At 42.2% G+C, this 18626-nt stretch overlaps 1 protein-coding gene across 1 annotated transcript in view; it reads right to left on the bottom strand.

Moving 5' to 3' along the window:
• The window catches only part of RHEB (Ras homolog enriched in brain), a gene marked incomplete at both ends in the record, with an annotated part of 15423 nt that extends 586 nt beyond the window's left edge, over positions 1 to 14837 (bottom strand). Inside the window, 5 exons of the mRNA XM_010154854.1 lie at positions 45 to 92; positions 193 to 249; positions 4429 to 4511; positions 7719 to 7786; positions 14766 to 14837. Of these exons, the coding sequence (XP_010153156.1) occupies positions 45 to 92; positions 193 to 249; positions 4429 to 4511; positions 7719 to 7786; positions 14766 to 14837 (328 nt within the window). The remainder of the gene's footprint in view (positions 1 to 44; positions 93 to 192; positions 250 to 4428; positions 4512 to 7718; positions 7787 to 14765) is intronic.
• Positions 14838 to 18626: the final 3789 nt, after the last annotated feature.

Raw genomic sequence — 18626 nt, 5'->3', positions numbered from 1 at the left:
GCCGGCTGCTGCCTTCTATTTCACACATACTGGAGGTCACATACCGTTCCATATGCAGGTCTTTTTTATTTCCAACCAGCATAATGGGTATTCTGTGAAAGAAAGTTCAGAACTTCAGAACAGTTATAGTATACTGAACAAAGTACAAGGAACATGCCTGCAGTGAAATGAGATGAAAGTGTCACTACTTACTGGACTTTTCCCACCATATCCAATAACTTGCCATGGATAACTTTTATCACTTCAAAACTGCAAAATAAAGGGATGAAGTCACACATGCACTCCGATGTTTATCCTTAATTCCCAATACACAAGCAATTAAATGCATAGTAGGTTGCCGTGTTTAAAACTTACTCTATGTAGAGCGGCAGAACTACAAAGATGCTCAAGTGCTACCGATTCGTGTACAACGGACAAAACGGTCCCAGAAGCAGCCAAGCCTAGACCGTGCCTGTCGTTACAGCCTCCCCAGTTATGATACTTGCAGAAATAAATAACATCCCCCAGGACTGATGCACCTAACACAGGATCACTAGGAGCCCCTCCCACCTCCCCTCTGGTTTGTATCTGCAGTAAGATATTTAACTGCCAAGTCCAACCCTGGATGAGCATGTCAAATTAAAGCAGTTTCGAAGAAAAAGGATTTAGTTAAGCACACTTCACCATGAAAGAACACATTACCTTAAGAACACTTATTTCATATAGAATTCTTTAGTTTTATTCATGTGAAAGTCAAAAGAAGACTAAATTCTAATTTCCTAAGTGAGTAAATTGATCTGCAAGATGGTACTGAAACAGTGATTATTCAAATATTTGTCATCTGTTCACCTACCACGTCCATGAAGTTTGCACGATGGGAGATATGAAGCAGTACTGCGAAATGCCAGGAAGCCAAAAACCTCACTAACAAAATCCACTGCATTTGACATTTAGGGCGTTTGAGAACAAGCTATAAACGGGGTCGAAGAGCAGATGTTGTGCTCCTCTGACTGTATTATGGAAAAAATGCTGGTACACGAAGTGCACCATTGGCGGTTGTTTTGAGAGAGAGGCACAGGGTCACAGACGAGGCACACAGCTACGCAACAAAAAAGTGACCAGAACTTCCCAGGGGGTTAGCTACAGGCAGTGTCTTGACTTGCACAAGTCTCTCTTCAGTTAGAGTCGAAACTCTTAAAAATTCAGCAGCACTCCAACATACTTCCAACTCAGAGCCCTCAAAGAGCTGGTGCCTAAAAGCACTACTCAAGCTATATGAATCACTGGAACTTCTCCCTTCTGGAACAGTAAACGCCACGACCTTTAGGAAGGATTTTGTGTCAAGTAGGTCAATCTGTCTGGCTTCAGCACTGATTTTCAAGACTGAGTAGGACACAATACTTCACGTTCAGCTAATAGTTTTAGCGTATCCTATCAAGAAAATGACTTCTTTGCGAACAAGTGGGATTTAATCTGGCACAATTCACTGTTAGTTAACTCAAATACAATACTACAGATGACATAATGTAAGGTAGTAGTGAAATTCTGGTCTTGAGAACATGTCTTGGGCTTCCATTCTTCTGATTATTTCAAAAACAAGAGCTGAGTGGAGCTTGGTTGTGACAAAGTTGAGAGGCATTGCTACATCTAAAACGAGGTGACACTGCAAACTGAAAGAGGAATAAAAACACTACCAAAAAAAAATCTGCTACAGACCACAAAACTGTTTCTCTGTCTGAAGCAACAGGAAAGATCTAGCATACTAGCCATGGGTCAACTGAATCACTAACACAACACAATCACTGTTTCCTTTCCACTGACAGGCCCGCTGTTGCCAGCACAGCTAGGAAAAGCCATGCCGTGGCACAGCACCCCGGCGAGCCCTCACCTGAGGTTCCAGTGCACAACGCTGCAAAGAGTTCTTGTCCAACTCAGGCTCTTCCTTTCCAATTCCGTGTATCTAGTTATCCAGTACAGTTCACAAGCTCCATTTTTAGTAAAAAGACTAAGAATAAACAGCTGATCTCTGTTAACGGATCAAGGTGGAAACCAAAAGAGAAGCGCTACTAATGCTCAAACGCAATTCTGACAGAAACAAGTTGCTAAGAACTGCCAAGAATGAAATTGGCTTGACCAGTTCAATTTCATGTTCTAGAGAGCTTTCCAAATTAAAAAGGCTATAAGGAGCAGAGGCAGAGTTTAAGACAGATAATGACCAATCCAAACAGACGATCACCAAATCAAGTTGTGAAACAGCGAGAGAGCTGGAGGCCATACGGGGTCCTCTCCCGTTGTGACACGCAAATAAGGTTACAGCAAACAGCTCAACGAGTGAACACAACACATTTCTAGCTGTCAGGTAAACGTGCTACACAAAATCATGAACCTAGCAAGATACAAAACTGGAATTTAATTAAGCTGAAGTAGTGCAAAAGCCTTCCAGTAACCTTGCTGCTGAGAGCCGGGGAGTCTGAACAACGCAGGGTGTTAGCTTTTACTCAAATCCCACTTAATCTTCCCACTGGAGGGAAGATGATAATTTTAAAAAGGCGTATTTATTAAATCAGCTGTCAAAGCTCTCGCCCTTGCTGGATCAACACTCAGATCAATACACGCACTTTGACAGAAGTCAAGACAAATGGTGTCTGTAATTTGATTGCCTGGGCACGTCGACTAAGCTACTGGAGTACCGTGGAAGAACTTCCCTATTGCCTAACATAGTCGTGATACAGAACATAAGGAATTGAACAAGACAGGATCACTGATACTTGGAAATTTAATGGAAGAAACAAAAAAACTTGAAATGAACAGATCAAAACTAAAGTACTGATGAAAATACTGTCTATCTACGGCCTTAATATACCTTGTTCTGTTAGTATTTTCAGCATAATCTGGTTTTACTTGAACTGATTGAATGCTACCACAGAAAACAGATTTTCATGTCTTTATCTGGGCTGTGAAGCTCCAGACACCAGGAGGCAACAACTGGTGTAGCTGAAAAAGAGCATGTCCTTTGGCTGCCAACCAGGGACCAGCGCAAGCTGCGGAAGTCTCCAAGGATCTATGCTGATTTTAGTCAGAGTTTTGTCCTCACAGGACCACTTACCAATGAACATTTTTCTATTCACTTTGAAAGTGGAGGATGGTCTACTTAAGGCTGAGAATACGAACTCCTATTTCATAGAAGTTACTCATCACCAACAGTGAAGCTCTGATTAAAGAACGTTAGGCAGTTTAGTGTCTCCTGACACACATGAAAGCCCAACACCTGCTGCATCTCCTCCAGATCACATGTGCTTGCCCGTCACTACTTCAGAACCAAAGATGAAAGCCAGGAACAAAGGATTGCCAAAACCTGTTCAACATTAAAGACCTTGCAAGCAATGGAAAATTATAGCAAGACCATATCCTTTCTCTGAGAAGCACAGAAGAGCCAACAGGCAAGTTTTTTCTACCTGTATTTTATGACACTCTACGAAAGAGCACTTGAGATGATCAGCTTTGTCTGCTTCACAGGAAAAGACATGGAACACTTCAGCACTTGTGAAAACTGATCAGCTTTCTTGCAAGAAGGGAAGCATCAACTTGAAGAGAGTGAAAGGCCTAAGGTCTTAATCATTTTACTCAAACAAACCAAAATGTTAAGAAACGGGATTACTGTGCCTGTCATAACAAAGATGCTGTACAACGCTAGAAAAATCAGGATGATTTCAAAGATGACCAGTGTTCAAACAAAGCAAGATGACTACATGGAAGTGACAAAACAACGGAAGATGACAGAACCTTACGAAGGCTGAGATGCTTCTTGAAATAAATGACTCCAGCTACGATGGACCCTTTCCCCGTGTCAGAATGGACTGCCACCACCAGCAGGAACGAAACAGATACTCTGGGAAATTTTTCAAATACCATATTTGCTGCAGCATGGCAAGAGTGAGTCTAACGGCTGAAAGTCATCTATTGCTGTTTATATGGAAGTTCCTGGTGGTTGACCAGAACAATCCAAGACATGAAGTTAAAGAAATCTTTGGTACTGTAACAAGCTACAAGGCTGAGGGACCAATCTAGCAGCTGATTGGGTACTTCACATAAATGAACAGTGCCCTTTCAGTGCCTATCTTAGTCTGCCTTTCTATCTGATGCTCGAGCAACGAACTGTACTTATTCTTGAAATCATTCTGTGTACTTTTAATTACGCCTCAGAACAATGGAGTTCAGCACTGTCTTGTTTCTTAGGTGGTGCCTTGAATACTAGTCTGTAAAAAATCTGTGACATTTGGATCTGAGGGGAAATTTCTGAAAACTGACTCATTTTTATGTCCATTATACTTCTAAGGGAGAGAGATTCAATGAATTAAAAACATGTAAAGAAAATATAGCAGAGGCAGGAGCTGAACCCAGAATATATCTGGTTAAAACGAACCAGAAGAACACAACAGACTTTGTTACCTTTTTATTGACGTGACTGAATAAACAAGAATGTAGCCATTGATGTCTATGGAGTACGTCTGAGGAAATATGGAGTATTCATCCTGTAAAAGGAATACAGCATGTACAATTACTTAGTGCCACAGTTCAGAACTTAATGCTAGCAGATGACCGGCAGTTCAGTTGGTCTATGTGTAAGACATGAAGTGCAGGACCAATCTGTATAGGTAGTACTTTCAGAATTACATTTTTTCATCATAATGCCAGATGTGGAATCTACCACATTAAGAGAAAGCTGAGTCAGTCTGTATGCCCCCGAATGTAATCTCCAGCTTTTTTTTTGGTTGATTTCCTCTAAGACTATGGATCAGCTAAAGCTATCCCCAATCCTCTTACCCTGCTTAATTATCAGTTTATATTAGTACAAAACATCCACTCTATCTACCGCTAATTAGCAATTACGCCTCTTATCTGGCTAGTGATACACTTCAGATTCCTAATTCCAACAGCTGATGACAGGATCCAGCAGAGCATGATTTCAAGTGGCACTGATCACATCTACATTTCCTAAGGGGTCTGTTAGGAAGCGACTAAGGCTCATCAACTCTAGATGCGAGGAATAGTTATTGGATGCCTTACCACAAGTAGAAGTTTACGTTGTATGTCAAGTGTTTAATAAAACAAACAACAAACAAAACCACCCAAATAAACCAACCACAACCCCTGTAGAAAAGGAACTGACCAAACAGGTAATTGAAACAGGCTGACATACTGCAGGAAATGCAACACAACTACAACGAATCCCACGTTAAAAACCAAAATTGTTCTAATAGATGGTCCCAGGAAACGTTTTGACAAGAGCCATACTTCTTAACATCCGAGTTCTCAAACTTTTAAACCCATGCTTCTTCAGACGTTAGCTTTAGCTTAACAGCATATAGCCCACGTAACCCCTCTGCCTACTGTCGTGACTGAACAGATGGGGCAGTGCTATCACACAGCTTAAATCCAGACAGCCAAAAGGAATCAAGCTTCCTTAATTGGAAAATGAGGAAAACTCCTTTATAAATCAACTTCACAGATTCAGCCAAAAAAGTTTGAAAGAATAACACTTGACTAAAGATGCCCTTATTTGCCTTTATTGCTACACACTGCGGGCAGCCCATCTTCACTGAAATGCCAAACTGCCACTTCAGTTGGCTGCGTAATCCCAAAGTCAATACAGAAGGGATCTGAGCTAGTCTGTGTGTAAAACAGGTGAAAGTGCAACTCTGTAGTTGTTTGACTTCACTCAGAATTTCTCAGGATTGCCCCAGCTGGAATTCAGCATTAGGTAAGATTTCCTTTTGCACCCCTCTTTGGCGACCCTGTAACCAAGACCCCTGCTTAACTGGGCTACCAAATCTGCACAGGTAGCCATGAAAGGTAGAGAGGCATGCGACAGAAGAGGGGTACCAAGAAAAGTAATGCCATAGCGTCAACTGTTTCTAAGTCATTACTTAATTTTTAGCTTGTTGGGAGGAGGAAGAAAAGCTGCTATGCTTCCTGGAACTTATGGGTCAAATGAAGAACTTTGCCAACTGATAAAACAACATATCTGTAACTTTCCAAGTATGTAACAAATCCACAGTATAACCCTTGCCATGCTGTATCCACATGAGGACTCCCTATGGATCATTAAGCAAGATAGACTTGAGAAAGAAATCTGTTCAAGCCACACCTTCCATAACCCAACATCACCTCTCCCCTCTAACCCTGTGAACCAGAGCTCAAAGCTCAAGTCATTCAAAGGAACAATCAAATCTGAAGATAACCACAGGCTGGGAAAGAAGTTATTTTGGTTTTACACTATTGTACAACATTAAATCAACCCTGAAAATAAACCTCAGCAGTAGAGGTATGTTACTGGTGAGGTCACACGGCCCTCCCAGGCAGCCATTCCTTCCTCAAAGAGGAATTTCACTTTTCTCACTACACTACAACTGCAGACGTAGGGCAAGCAAACTTACATTGGCACAGAGTGAAACCTAAGGAGCTTGCTCTGCTGCTCACACTTCGCCTGCCCATCTCTCAACCTCGCTCTCCTCTGCAGAATATTCCCCAGCAAACAATCTTGTCCCAGCACATGGCACCCCTGCTGTGTTTCCAATCACTTCAGACACTTCAGACAGACTACAAGGGGATATGGTGCTGCTGATTAGCACCACAAGCTGACGCCATATAAGTACATGGTTAGTCTTAAGTCACGGAGCTTTCTTTCAAAGAAAGTCATCAATCATCCCTAGAAGGTTACAACCCTTATGAGTAGTCTCCCAGCTATGAACAAGTATCCCGCAGCTTTGAAGTCTAAAGTCCTGGCAGCACATTTTACAACACTAACATTGTTTAACACTACTCATAGATTAGAAAAACCCACAGGTGTAGTATCAGAACGCACAGAAGGTAAGAATATGTAAGCAATAAGAAGTATAGGATAAAAATACAGGGGTTTAACAGTCCCTGTTCTGTTTTCTCCTAATACAGTCTTTCAAAAGACAGAGTACTCCTGCGCATGGAACGTGCAGTGCAAGTTCAGGCAGGCAGCCCTGTACTTCATGAAGCTCCTGACCATGCTATGGGACACATGTTCATTGTCTCCTCCTATTCCTCAAGGAACGTGTAGACATAGTGCTTGAGGACATGGCCTAGTGGGTACGGTAGCGTTGTGTTGACGGTTGGACTGGATGATCTTCTAGGTCTTTTCCAACCTTAGTGGTTCTGTGTTCCCTGTCACTACGTGAAGGCTCAGAAGCATGTGTCAATCATCACTTATTCAAAAATGTAATCAAACCGCCGTGATTTACCAGTAGCCCGTAAGTACGACCTATAGGCATTTCCATCTGCTCTCTGTGACTCTTGCATGGGCATAAGTCACAGTGGTGTAGCTGGAGCACACAAACAAGAAAAAGTCATGAAGAACTTCTCCATGGCTTACTGAAGCAACATTTTCCATCTAAAGCCAGACTGCTAGTTTAGTCCATAAATATCAAGCTGACTACCTAGGAACTTCTGGTACATCAGAGTTAAGGCAGTTCCTTCTTCACTTTTTTAGGCCTAAGTTCAATGGGCAGAAAAAAAAAACCCAAAACAAAACAACAAAGCCTTTAAATAAACAGTACAGAAACATTGCTCTTCGGTGACTAAACGACATGCCAGAACCATTTAAGTTAACCTTCACCTCTGAACGCACGGTCACTACCAACTCAGCTCTACAGGAGTATGAATACCTGTTGTCTTAAGTCTGAAGAAAGATTCAAAGAAAGATAACTTACTTGGCCAGCAGTGTCAACCAGCTGAAGGTGATATTCTTGGCCATTTACTGTGATCAGTTTTGTAAAAGCTAGAACAAACAAGAAATATATAAACATGTCAGAATTATACACAAGGAAGGGATAAGAAGTCACTCACCTATGCCATCGCCAGCCAAAGCACTACACAAAGAGAAATGTAGTTATAGGCTTTAAAGTAACAGTAAAAGCTAGATCTGGGGCTGTGCTCTTAACCAGCATATTGCAGATAATGGAACTCAGAAGCTTATTTCTAAATTTCAAATTTCAGAAGATTCTCGCATTGGATGCAGCAGTTTCTCCCTTACTTAAAAGGAAAGGGTAGAAAGGCTTTTTACATACCTTTCTAGGACAACTCCTAAGGCACTTCCAAGCAACTGTAATCTGTGGTAACACAAGACACTTACGTACAATTAGTGTCAAAGCTAAATTTGAATCTATTACAGGAAATTCTCCTCAGTTTCCAAGCTGTTTAGCAAAATCAATTTCCTAAACGTAAATACCATGAGGACAACGAGCTGGATTACAATAAATTCCTTGGGGGCTAAACCACACACAGCCTAATTTACACATATACTAAACCTAGATAATGAGAATTTCGCCAGAAGCTCACCATGTTGCTACCTGCCTATCTAGTCCCTTAGTCAGAAAGTACAGTCCCTCAAAGCGATGAGAATTGCTTCTCTCCCTCGGATTCACGAAATGCCAACGTGCTGTGTGCTGAGGAATCTTACTCAGTGTTTGTATTATGCAACTGCAAAAGCAAACAGTGTCACAGCTCCTGTAGGAATAATGTACTACCGAGCACGACATGTACCCACCAGAGCACACAAACCTGGCTTCAGAGCTTCACTTTGGCCTGTGCTGCACTCAAAGTACAATTACTGGAGAGTACTGATATACTGAGTAAAGTTTGTGCTGTCCTCTGGTTGAGGTGGTTTTCCCAAATACTAACAGTCCTACGAAGCTTAACCTTTCATTGCAGTGATGAGCAGGGAAACAGCTTGACACTGCAGTGAGCAGTTCATCATGCTCTAAGTTGTCCAACAGCTTCCCGAAGCTGTGAAGCTGAATGTGCTCGATCCCGCCGTGCTGTCTCCTGCCTACGCCTTCTGGGTTCTGTACAAGGTCCCCCAGAAGCTGAAGCTGGCCAACTTTCCTCCTCCCCACCAATGCTCGTTGCCCTGTCAAGTCTCCACAATGGGAGTATTGTCTTGAGGAAGTGGGCTGAAATATCTCAAACTGGCTGTTTCAACCCACCTACTAAGTCAAAGCATCCTTTTTGTAAAAAAGGAGCAATTCAACAGCAAAGCCAAGCCAGCACAGGATGTCTAAATAAACAGTGTAAAGCGTACCTACAATTTCCGCTGCAACGCTGGCAAGCGCCATTGGAATGGAGCCTCAAGGAGCGAGCTCCCACCTTAGCCCGTCTATCCCCCGAGAAAGCTGCCTCAGCACACGTGCGTGAGCTCCTCTCACGTCGCTGCCTGCACGCTGCCGTCCCCACTCCACCACATTTTTACGACATTTCAGGGTTATGAAGCCAGCACGCAGAGCAGCTCTCTGCCTTGGATGAATACGGTGGTGGGGAGGGAGGAAGCCGTTTGTTGGAACCGACGTTAGCGTGCAGCGTCGCTATATACGCTGTCACTCCAAGTCAGAGGGAAAACGGCCTCATCTGGAGACACGCTGCATCAGCGGGTATATCAGAAGCACCAGTCCCCCCGAGTGTCCTGACACATCAGAGCTCTCTGCAATCCAAGTAGCTTCAAGAGCCTCATGAAGTTAATCTTTAAAAAGGGACAGATGGCAGTTTTTCCAGACTATTCTAGAAGCCTAGAATAGACCCAGCAAAGGCATCATCACTGGTACTGGAAGCAGTGTGACAGAGCCAGGGGAATGGAAAACAGTGGAGGAGTCACCACAGACTGGGTGAGGAGAACTGTTAGTTCAGTGCAGAGGCTTTTAGCACTAGGAACAGCCCACTGTACCAACACAAATCTGCTTTGGTACAGTCATAATTAAGGACTCCCATTTCTTTGCTGAAGCTTTTTAAAAATACTCCTGGTAAGAATTTCATTTTGGGAAAAAACCTGCAGAGTGCTAAATGTGATTAGTGATCCACACGTCCCCTTGACACAGGGGAAGTCTTCACTTCCAATTCCATCACCTATCATCCTGGGACACATTGCCTACTGCTGCCCCTGTGAGCAAGACAAACACAACCACAATACATTCCTGGTATGCCAAGGGCAATCTCTGCAGTCCTAACGTGAGCAGCTCAGAAACGCTGCTCATCAGCTGAAGCACGGGTTTAGCTCCACAGAGCACACAGATCTCAGAACAGGGCATGCCTACAGTCTGCAACGCGTAACTCCAGTGTAGCTCTATGGAGAAAGCTGCAATCCCCACCTTCCCCTACAGTTCTCGGTTCTGATGCACTGCTGAAACTTGGGAGAATGCGATGCTGCAGTGAAGAACAGCACAGCACCCGCCAGGTATACGTGTACAGCTGAGGGTGCAGCAGTCCACAGCTGCACTGTGAAGAAACTAAAGCCGCTTTGCCATCAGGAGAAATTCTGGTAAAATTAGATGTAGAGCGCAGCCCTGAATTCTGCTCCAGCTCGGCAAAGTGTCACTTAGGCAGCAACTCCATCAGCTGCTGCCCTCATTACCCTAAGATCAAGTATATTTCAAACAGGCTAGCATGAACGAGGTACTTTGCACATGCAACTCAAATGACAGCCACTGTGAAAACAAGCCATTATGACAAAAAAATACCAGTACATGCATACACATGCAGGTTTTAGATCAACAGTGCTGCTAAAGGTACGAGAGTGGTGTAACATCATTCCCATGGAGCTACTGGCCGGTGGCTAAATACAACCACCTTGTAGCGGTTCCTCAGTTCCTACCTTCTGCATCCCCTTCTACTTGTCATTCATTCCAAAGGCAGTGCCTGTCACTAATCTGTCAGGACGTCTTTTACAACGCTGAGATGTGTAAAGCAGCAGAGCTATTTTTAATTTTTCTCAGAAGCCTCATTTCCACCCCGCGTGAAGGCTGTTCATCAGCAACTCCTGGGAAAACGCTTATCTCACCCTTCCAGCAGCAGCCCTGACATGCAGGGAAGAAGTTCAGCCTTAAAGGTGCTTCTAGCAGACCCATCTAAACTATAGGTAACCCCTCCCCAACTACCAGGGTGCCTCCAGCCCCCTCCCCCTTTTCAGTTCACTTCTGCTCAGAACTGTATTCAAACCCACGGGATGAAGGTAGGAAACCCTTGGGGGAAGACTGTTCCTCCCCTCCAGGGAGCTACTGAGCCTGTCAAGAGCTAACGGAAGCCCGCAGAGCTGCGGCACGGTGCTAAAAGCCTCTCAAAACTGCAAGGAAAAGCAGAAAGCAGCCAGGCAGGCCTCACAGGAGCTGGAGAAAACACTTTTTGAGACTCAGGCAGTCAAGTCAGCTGTCCTGCAACACAAAGTCACTGAATGCATGATGACCAAAGACACCCCTGCAAAGACAGGGGTGGGGGGAGTTCCGTGTGCATCCTTATCATCAATTGCTTCTGATCTATTTGCTTTGAGTTCCAAATTAAGATTCTAGTCTTTATTCCAGTCAAACCTTTTGAGTTTTAGATTGTTCTGGTCTTGGCTCATCAGAGCCAATCTGTCTTCAGCGCCCCATCCAGCTGGGTGTCCACACAGCTTCCCTCACACGCTCCTGCTCTGCGAGGATCTGCCTCCTCCTTCCCTCACCCCTGCAAGTAAGCGTTCCACTAGTGTCTCGACGTGTCTGTCCCAAGAACAGCCACCACCATGGTGCCGCTCCTGCTGGGGCACTCCGAAAGGGAAACTCTATTTTGCTAAGCAATTAACTCTCACCTCTGCTGCTGCCACAAAACGCCACAAGTTACTCTGATATGCGAGTTTAGTAGAAGCAACTGAATTTAACTTGATCCTTAACTGAAATAAGCCAACTTCTCTGGTTCTAATGTAATATAAGCAAAGGAAAATGCAGCACTGAAGCAGTGTTGACTAATACAGTGAAATCTGATGCAGCTTATTTTCCCTTTACCACTTCCTAAGAAGGTAGAGATTTTTACATTGGAAAATTGAAACTACTAGACTATTAGGTCGTATTCCTGTTGTTCAAGGTTTATAAGCTATGGAACTTCGTCCTTTAAGAGCCTAACTCTACCATGCCCTATATACAAGTTAGCTTTAGACTCTATTTATTGTGCAAGCTTTATTATTTGAAGACAAAAATTATTAAGCTACCAGCAGCACTCCAGCTTTCTATCCTTTCATCAGTGCTGGCAGAATACTCCAACAGTATCAGTATCAGTAACAATTTTCTGGAGACAAACCAGAAATCACCTAAGGCCAGACTATTCCTTAGCCTGTATTTTTTTTAACTTCCAAGTTTTGTGACACTAAAGTAGACACAACCACTAGAGGAAACTGAGAAGGTTTTATAACCTTCTATAAGGCACTGGAGAAGTGCAACATTCTCCAACACCACCCCTAGAATACAAACTTGGGCTTCTCAACCACACTGTCAACCAGATTTGAAATTCCAAGCTAGGAAAACAATACAAGAGTTGATTACATACTTTCTGTCTAATGACCCTGCACAGAATTCAGATACATACAGCTGGGAATGTCAAGACTGAACTGATTGAAGATTTCTATTTAGAAAAAGCATCTGGAAAAGATTAAGAACTTAAATCAAAAGAATGATTTTACACCAATGCCATCACAACTAGTTTCACAGGTCTTTCTCAAAAACACCATACCTTCAACACATTTTAGATTTCAGTGGTAAATTTTAAAGTGTTACCTCTTCCTTTCCTCACAGGAGCATTTTTAAAACATTCTATCAGGACTTTCAAGGATGAAGGATGGGACAGACTTCCTACTGTTCTGAGTATCAGGGCAAATCTTTCATGTTTTCAACCCTTACTTTCCCAGCAATGTGTTCTGATGCAAGAAAGGCCCTTCAATTCTCTACCTTTCAGAAAGCAAATTCTTCCAGCCATGCCACAGATCACAAGACTCTGAGAAAATGAATAATGTGCCTGTTTTCCAAACAAAAAGAAATCAAGTGAAAAGTTAAAACTTTCCAGGATGCCCCCACCCAACAAAGCATTCATGTCATGCTCAACGTTTAGAGTTCAGATCAAGCAAGCAGTGCAAACTACAAAGGCCAAATAAGCACACAATTCATCCAGAGTGTGTTTTCTTATAGTTAAGAAATGCTACCAGTGTGAGACCTACAACTACAGAGTTCCTAACAGCAGTTACAGACAAGATGTTTCTGTGAACGACAAGTGCTTGTGAAGGATGAAACAACCTTGTACCAAGGTGTCAAAATCCTAAAAGATACTGGGTATTTTGGAGAGACCTTGACCCCATGTCTCTCAAGTTTCATTCATTCCCATATACCTGCATAAAACTGAAAGTTTACTTAAAATATTTTGCATTTATACAGCACAGGCAGTGAAAAATAACCCGTCCCAACTGATATTAAGATTTAAAATACAGAAACTTAATCCCCAATATTTTGTTAGCAAATTTAGTTTATAATTCTAACAAAATAAAGAAGGCATGATGGAAAATGTAATGACATCTGTATGAGGCCTAACAGATCATTCAGGCCAAGGGGCAAATTATCCAGCTTGACTCGCTAAAGCAAATTTAGAGCTTCTTCAAAAAGTAACATTTCAATTTTAGATCTAAGCAAAAAAATCATTCTGAGTAAATTATCCTGATGGCTACTGATTTGTAATTATTACCATGTATAGCCAAAAGAAACCTTGTTCTGCCGATTACTTCATTCAAATGTTTTACACAGGCTTAACACCTACTGCACAAGTTCAGAACAGTAAAAACATGTGCTACGCCGGCACTTTAGAAGTCATTAAAATACAAACCTTCAGGGTTACAGTCATGAAATCAAAGTTTTATTTGCTACATTTGCCTTATTTGAATAAAGTGAACCAATATGATCAAGTCACTCAGCCTAGCACCACAGCTGCTTAAGTACTTTATGACCACTGCTAGCTCAGAAAGAGGTGGTTGGATTGTAACGAATACCAGGAAACTGAAGTGACCCGTCGCTCTTGGAGGTGTTACCACTATTAGTATCTTTACTTACCTGCTACACTAGCTATTCACAAAGGCACTAATATTAAAAAAAAAATTACTAAGTGAGAAACAGACACTTGAGAAGCCAGTTACCCAGGATCTGCAGCAAGCTGAAGTGTTATCAAGCAGTTGGAAACGAGTAATTTAAACAACTGTCATGTTATCATGGCCACAGCATGGCTACCTTCTAACGTTGTCATTTGTGCCTGACTGGTATGGCTGGCTTTGTGTTCATCTGGACATACTGAGCAAATGAGACGTTTGAGACTTTGGAATAATTGTATATAGTGGCACATTTTCATATAGGTATGACATAGAATCATAGAATAGTAGAATGGTTTGGGTTGGAAGGGACCTTAAAGACCATCTATTTCCAACACCCCTGCCATGGGCAGGGACACCTTCCACTAGACCAGGTTGCTCCAAGCCTCATCCAGCCTGGCCTTGAACACTTCCAGGGATGTGGCATCCTCAGCTTCTCTGGGCAACCTGTCCCAGTGCCTCACCACCCTCTTTGGGAATAATTTATTCCTGAAAAAATTACATACTTAATCCAAGTGCCCTGACTGTGTTAGGGGAAGCAGATTTCCAACAACATACATGTAATACAAAAAGGAGATGCATTCTAGTCGGACTGATTAGGTTTTCCTTCATTTACCGTTAAAAGACAGCTTCCCTGTCTGGAGAAGTATGCACACAGTGACTTCCACACTGCGATACTGTAAGCCTGGTAAGCATTGGTTTAAAAGAGTAATAAAACTTAGCAGTTAATGAGCTTTAATGTTAATATGTAAATGCCCACATAAGTAATATGTAGAACCACAAGGTCTTCTAATAAAAGCTAGTTAGGTAGAGAAGAGCAGCTTGTCAGTTATTTACTTACTGTTCTCTATGGTTGGATCATATGAATCAACAAACTGTCCTTCCACAAACTGAATCGTCAGTGAAGATTTTCCTGTAAAGCAAGGAAAACATAATTCGTATTGAAACAACTCCTCAGGATGATACCACTTTACACACACTAGTAGATACACTAACGTAAGAGTCAGTATGAGCTTTGTATGGTTCTATACATGACAACTGACCTACTTTTTAAATTAAGTGCCTATTCCTAGTAACTGGGTCTCCTGAACATATAAAAAAAATAGTGCATGAGCCACTCGACACGTGTTCTGCTTTTGCTTTAACGTAACATAAATTAAGCGCCTCCTCCAGTTTAAAACAAATTAAAAATAGCGGTGTCCAATCCTCATAAAACTAAATTTAACAAACTGTTATACTTCTGTCATGAAGTAGAAATAATTTTCAGTCACTGCACAGAAAACTAAGAGCTTGGATAAAATTAGCTAAATCTGGCTTGACTAGGAGCTGGGACATCTTGCCCGTGACAAAAGGATGATCTGAAAATTGAGATCAATATGCTCTCCTATTAATCCTCTTAACGCCACACCACAACAGACTGGTGGATGCTGTATTTTAAGCACAGTGATTGAGGGGGCATCACAGGATTTCTTCTTTTTGAAAGCAATGTAACTGCTACTTTTGCAGACAACTTAACCTCCCCAGTTTCAGTTATGCTGATCTGATCATACACCAGCCGGCAGAGTTAATACAAAATGTTGTACTGAGGAGATTAGAAAAATGAAATCTAATTTAGTCGTGTTAAGATTTTACAAGACAGCAAAAGTGAATTGCATACATTGACCATAAAACCACCTTTAAAGCTCTGCAGCTGAAGACTTTTCAAAGCATTACTGAAGTCTTCACACAATTTCTACATTTGGGAACCTACTAGATCCTATCACATGATGTTTACCGGACAAATACACTCTTACAAAGACTGCCAAGTGCGTTAGCTGCTCTTGCACATGAGCATATTCTTCATGCTCCTTTATACTCCTCTCATCGGCAAGAAGCACAAACAAAATATGACCTCAAGTCAAAATTTAAACTCAAGATCATCGAACTCAGGCGAAGTTGTTCAATGGCATCATATGCAACCAATGTTGTGGATGAAGTAGATACAGTATTCTTCATGCTCCTTTATACTCCTCTCATCGGCAAGAAGCACAAACAAAATATGACCTCAAGTTAAAATTTAAACTCAAGACCATCGAACTCGGGAAGTTGTTCAATGGCATCATACGCAACCAATGTTGTGGATGAAGTAGTTTAAAGTACAGTATTTTCAGGAATTGCTTTGCATAAAGATTGCCCACTTACAGGGCTTAGACCCCACTATGTTTATACTTTCCTGTAGAAAAAGTTCTTCCCTAAGAATTCCTTCAGGAGATATTAAAAACTAGTCATCTTCTAGCTCCTCCCCTGTTCTTGCTTTCTCACACAAGGCTCTTGACCTGTTCAGTCACATCTGACCCATTAGTCACATCGGACTTTTTGTTATTATCAGCATACTTAGCAAGTCGTTTTGTTGTAGGCATTCTAAAAAGTTGAAAGTCAAACAAAAGATTAAAGTGATGCACGGGAAGTTGGGCTTAATATTTATAATTACATGTGCAGCCAATTCCTTCTGTAACTGCAGCACTTCCAGGATTTACTTCTCCAGGAGGAAGGAAGAAAACATTAACGCAGGCATCGTCATCTGGGGGTTCCCCAACAGCCTTAACCTTCATCTACTCATCGCTTGGTTTATTTTAACATCATTGCACAGCTCTGCCATGCTCATCCCTTTGCTGTCTCCTATCAATCACGTCAGTTTGCTCAAGATACACTGCCTAAAAACCCCAGACAAACCCTCGAAAAGACCAACCATCACACAACCTTTGAAGAGTCGCTTTCTCTCAAATCAAGCTCTTAGAGACCATTTTCTGATGCATCTAACAGCGCAACTAAAGGTGTCATACGTGCACGATTTTACACAGAAGATTGGACTTTAAGTTGTTGCTCCAGCAAGGAGAGGGGAGGAAAAAATCAGCCGTGCACATCTGAAATCATCCTAAGGACAGACTTAGAACTCGGACTATGCACCCCAGCAACTTTCTGAAACTGTGTATTTTGGACACCACCTAGAGAGTGGATGACCTTTCAAGCCCTTTCTTTTTCAGCTATAAGCTTATGATGTTGCTACGCAGAATTCACGCTTCCTGACTCTTTGCCAACACCAGCATATTAAGCACTCCATTTTAAAACAAAGTTGACTATTCCTATATTTGGATGTTGTATCTTCAAGATAAGAAGAGCTAAGTTAAGCACAGATCATCACTCAACATTTTTCCTCCTAAGAAGGATCCTAAACTAACCAAAAGCCACAACTGCTATGGTTCGTCTGTGCTCAGCCTGCAAACTGAATACTAGAAAGAAGTCGGAGCCAACAGAAAACGCTGCATTTAGCATCCAGCTGTATTAATTACTGCTTTCCGCCTAACAGTGAAAGAGGAGAAATGAACCCAGACAAAACCAGTGTTCCAACACTCTCCTCCTATGTTCCTCCAAGCTTTGTAACAAGTCTTCCAGTAATGATGTGTTTGTGATCACAAGAGGATGCCTGCTTTCCTAGATGAGCCACAGGGAAGCTCTCCAGTCTTGGATTCTGCCACGTACCCCCTCGGGATAAAGGCACGCAACAGTATCCCATTAAATAAAGGCTTCCAAAGGAGACACAAGAAATTTAAAACCTAAGTCATTAACACCCCACTGGCTTGTCCAAGAAGCACATGGGACCATGTAAACAACAGCCTGGCTTGAACTTTGTCCCACAGGTTTCATTCCAGGCCATTGACCTATGCTCATGGACAGGGAGGAAAATAAGTTGACAATTTAGCTCCTATCTCCTTTTTCCCCAGAAAGATCAGGCAACATTTTCGGAGAGAATTACAACATAAACATAACATCCGCGAGGCATGGGCCAAGGAACTGCATGCAACTGCGTTTATTGATGTGTCAACTCCATCTCGGAGCACCACACGGAAGAGGATGCGGGGAGATGCTGCACCCTAGATGTGCACATGCTGCTAGCACACTTCAGCCTGAATGGATGAGTGCCTGACATCAGCCACAAAGAATTAATTAATTGATTACTTAAGGGTGCATACCTCAAAAATGGCTTTCCTCTAATATGCCCTCATTTGCTACAAACACCAAATTTTTTTTTTTAGTTTGCTAAGCTTTTCCTTGTAGCATCCTCCACGCTGGTACTTCTAGTGTAACCACTGTCCTCAAGTTTCAAGAAAATAAACATGTGTTGAGACCAAAAGGAGAAGTGTCATGAGAAGAAGTAAGTCTGCTGGAAGCAGTTCACTAAATTATCAGAGACCTGATAAGATGAAAGAGCATATAAGAGACCATATAAGATGAAAAGGCATTTTCCAAATCCTGCTGGAGAAGATCATGGTTTAACCTTTTCCATCTGTTTAGAATCAGAGAGCTTAAAATGACTAGGAAGAAGTAAATGAATCAACTATGGGCAACACAGGGGCAGGGCAATAGGATGCCTCCTCCAGCCGTACTTGCTCTTGTCACTCAAAGCACCAGATACTCTACGGCATGAGTTGTAAGCAAAGCCCCACAAGTTTACGCACTCTCCCTCTCCCCAGAACAACAGGACAGAAAGTAAGGGCTGGGAAGAATGGGGCTTACAAGCATTTAGAATAAAAGACCCAGGTGGCCAAAAGCTCAGCTCATATTGTCCTGAAGTACCCAAGGGGTATTTGCATACACAATTCGTTACTTACGATATTATGTGAGAGCGGTAAAGAAAAGAGTTTTCCAGTGTCAAAACAGAAAA

Source organism: Eurypyga helias, unplaced genomic scaffold (genome assembly GCF_000690775.1).
Source record: "Eurypyga helias isolate BGI_N326 unplaced genomic scaffold, ASM69077v1 scaffold17027, whole genome shotgun sequence".
Taxonomy (NCBI): Eukaryota; Metazoa; Chordata; class Aves; order Eurypygiformes; family Eurypygidae; genus Eurypyga; species Eurypyga helias.
This window is presented reverse-complemented; position numbering and strand designations above follow the sequence as displayed.